We start from the raw sequence: 3,120 nt of genomic DNA, 5'->3' as shown, positions 1-3,120 counted from the left end.
CGTCTTCCTTCCAGTCTAACATACGAAGACACTTGCTTTGGGCGCAAACTGATACACGGTCGTTTAGAGTTCCCTTACTGCTGATATCAGAAGTTGAGAGGCTGCAACAGCGACAGGCGAGAAAGCCTTCACATCTCCGAAATTATGGTATGTGTTTTTGAAGTCGTTTGGTGTCAAGCGTCAGCAAACCAGGACGTCTCTCCCCACTGAATTACTCTTCGTACCTTCGTATCGTTTTCCCTTTCTGAAATGAAGCAAAATGATGATGTGTGACCGAGGAATTCAAATGCTAATCACCACTGTGGGGGCTTTCGCCGCGTTCAGTCTGATGACAATCGCGGTGGGAACGGACTACTGGCTGTATTCAAGAGGGGTGTGCAGGGTCAAATCAGCCAACGACAACGACACCAGCAAGAAGAATGAAGAAGTGATGACCCACTCGGGGCTGTGGAGAACCTGCTGTCTTGAAGGTAGGCCGGTGGGGGTGGTCTTGGTAATTGTTGGACACTGAAGTCAGACATAAAATTGCATGGCAGTTGGTTAGTTGCCGTCCCCGCTGATGCTCAATCATTTCCTGCCCAGACGACTGTCAGCACCTGAACACACGTGTTGGCAGCCACATACTTTCTTAAGGTGTTTTCCTGAAGTACAAATGCATGCTGGTGTTCTGCTCACCGACTGCTGATGTGCCTGTGCACTCAGTGCCTTAAGATTAATGGTTTTAGCTGCTAGCGTCACACGTTATTTTCCCTGCTGAGCGTTATAAGGGGGGATAGGCTTCTCTGTGAAACAAAACACAGCTTTCGTGCTTTTAAAAGGTTCCCTGTAAACATGTTCACCCAGTCAGTTAATGTGAGCACACACACACACACACACACACACACAGCCTGATGCTCTTACTGATGCTGAGCTCGCTCAGATAGAACCCTCTATGTTCACTTCATCAGTATTCACCAATGAACACAGCTTTTTAAACTAGCAACAGCAAAACAAGTGAACTTAATACATGAGACAAAAGCAACAACAAAAAAAGAGTGGTTGGCCATTCACAAAGACTATCAATTCACATTGCTGCTCCATCTTAATCCACTTAGCGCACTCGAGCCTCTGCCTTATATGACAACAGTCAGCATCCAGCAATTTTCACAAGATGTTTACCTGGCATGCTTTCCGATAGGCATATGGCAGTTACCCAGTACCCAGCAGTAGAGCTCTGTCTACCACCGACACCTCTCACAGACCTCACACAGGGGCACACTCTTAGCGGTACGCTGGCTCAAAAATCCTAATTCTCAGCCTGTCCGCAATGTGGCTTTCCTAAGCAGGCCCTGCTGACAGAGAGAGAGAAGGGTCTTCCTTTCAGGTGTGGCATGCTGTTATAAAATGGAGGGTTCAGTAAAAGGCACCAATTGATTGGAGGTTTGAATGGCTAGTTTAATGCCTGAGGTGAGACAGGTCAAGCTTGAACATATCTGCCATAACAGCGTCTGTGTCAGGTCACGACAAGACTGCAGAGGGTGTCAGCTTACACTATATACCTTAGCAAATAGATTGCTCCCATATGTACTTTCTAATGATCTGTAGACATTCAAAGAAATGTATGGCTGGTGCTTTGCCCTCTCCTCTGCTGCTCTATCGGAGAATTGACCATGACAGAGGAATGAATTATGAGTCTAGGGTGTGAGTTATTGTTCCTATAATCTCAGTTCAATCTTCTCCCCTGGAAAGGATGATAGGCCCCCATAAATTTAGATTGATGTAAAGATCCGCATTGGCCTAATTGGGACAACTGCAGTTCAGTGGATGGTCACCCAACTATATCACACAAATCCCCACTGATAGATTAATTTATATGTATGAAGTTGCAGTGTGTCATCATTTTGACAAGGCTCTCCATATTTTCCCCTTATGGGATATTCATCCAGTATCAGAGATGTGATATATTGCAGAAGGGAAGGGATATCATTTTTAATTGAATCCTCATCGAACATTAATGTGATGTATGTATGTTGTATGCACATGTGTGTTACAGGCCAACACAACATCTCTCTGCAAAGTCATTCTCTTTTTCTCATTTCTCGTCAGCAAATCAGTTCAAATGTGAAAGTGGCAGAGAGGGGCATTTTGAGGCGAGCCTCTGCAGATGCTGTGTCACAGATAGCACAACAGACGCAGCGGTGCTGTATGGCAGATATGGCACACTCCCCAAAACGCTGCACGGCATGTCACGTCAGAGCTCCTCAAGTCACACTTGCAAATACAACGCAAAAAAAAAAACGCCGTAGGGGACTTGAGTTAGCCTTCAGTGCTAACAAGCTTTTTTCGCCAATTCGTTTAATTGGATAAATGAGGATCTCTGCCTCAATTTATCCAAGGCCCATCGAATCAGCAGTGACTAGACCAGCCTCATCCCTTTCGCTCAGCTCAGGGATGTTAGATCATGTGGCTCACCGATGGACGCCGTCCCTCAGTACCTCGTGAAAAGAGGCTACTGTAAGATAATGCCCGTTCACACGCGTGCGTCGTCCACTCTAATGTCTCTCCAGCTCCAGCTCAGTGTGGGCAATCGTAATGACTGTGACTTTCCCTCAAGAGCACCACGGAATTAGTATCATTCACACGTTCCTCACTGAGCATGAACGTGATGTGCTGAGCATCAGGGGGATGCGATGGAATTTGTGGATGCGCAAAGCAGAACCTAATGAAACGAGTTAGTGAGATAGTTTGTGTGGTTCAAAACACAGAGAGATGGAGGGGGAGGGAGAGAACACATGAAGACAAGCTATCTGTGGCAATTTCTACATAACATACTGAAGCTGGCATGAAGCACTGTCTCTTTCATAAAACATATGTGCTGACTATCCTATAGCTGAAGGCGCAACTATAGCCAACCCCAACACACTTGAGAAAAGGCCTGTTTCGCTAACCGCAACATGTGCTCACCATCACGACTAAAGGGCCTGACAGCTTTGGCCAGAGAGAGAGAGAGAGAGAGAGGCCTGGGCAGTGTGGGTTGAATTGGGTTGGCTTGGGAGGTGAGCTGGACTGATGGCGGACTGTCCTTCCCCGGGTCTGGGGAGATGTCAGGTGACTTTTGCCCCCGTGCCCCAGTCAGCTGTC

The 3,120-nt window shown here is 46.8% G+C and overlaps 1 protein-coding gene across 1 annotated transcript in view; it reads left to right on the top strand.

Moving 5' to 3' along the window:
- Positions 1 to 259: 259 nt before the first annotated feature.
- The window catches only part of cacng3b (calcium channel, voltage-dependent, gamma subunit 3b), a 34,720-nt gene continuing 31,859 nt past the window's right edge, over positions 260 to 3,120 (top strand). The window contains exon 1 of the mRNA XM_076267090.1: positions 260 to 470. Within this exon, the coding sequence (XP_076123205.1) occupies positions 260 to 470 (211 nt within the window). The remainder of the gene's footprint in view (positions 471 to 3,120) is intronic.

Source organism: Alosa pseudoharengus, unplaced genomic scaffold, assembly GCF_046254945.1.
Source record: "Alosa pseudoharengus isolate Yale_2024_CS ecotype anadromous, Long Island Sound unplaced genomic scaffold, YU_APseudo_1.1 YU_APseudo_1.1_scf_4, whole genome shotgun sequence".
In the NCBI taxonomy this organism is placed as follows: Eukaryota; Metazoa; Chordata; class Actinopteri; order Clupeiformes; family Clupeidae; genus Alosa; species Alosa pseudoharengus.
Note: the sequence above shows the minus strand (reverse complement) of the source record. Positions and strands in the feature narration are given on the sequence as shown.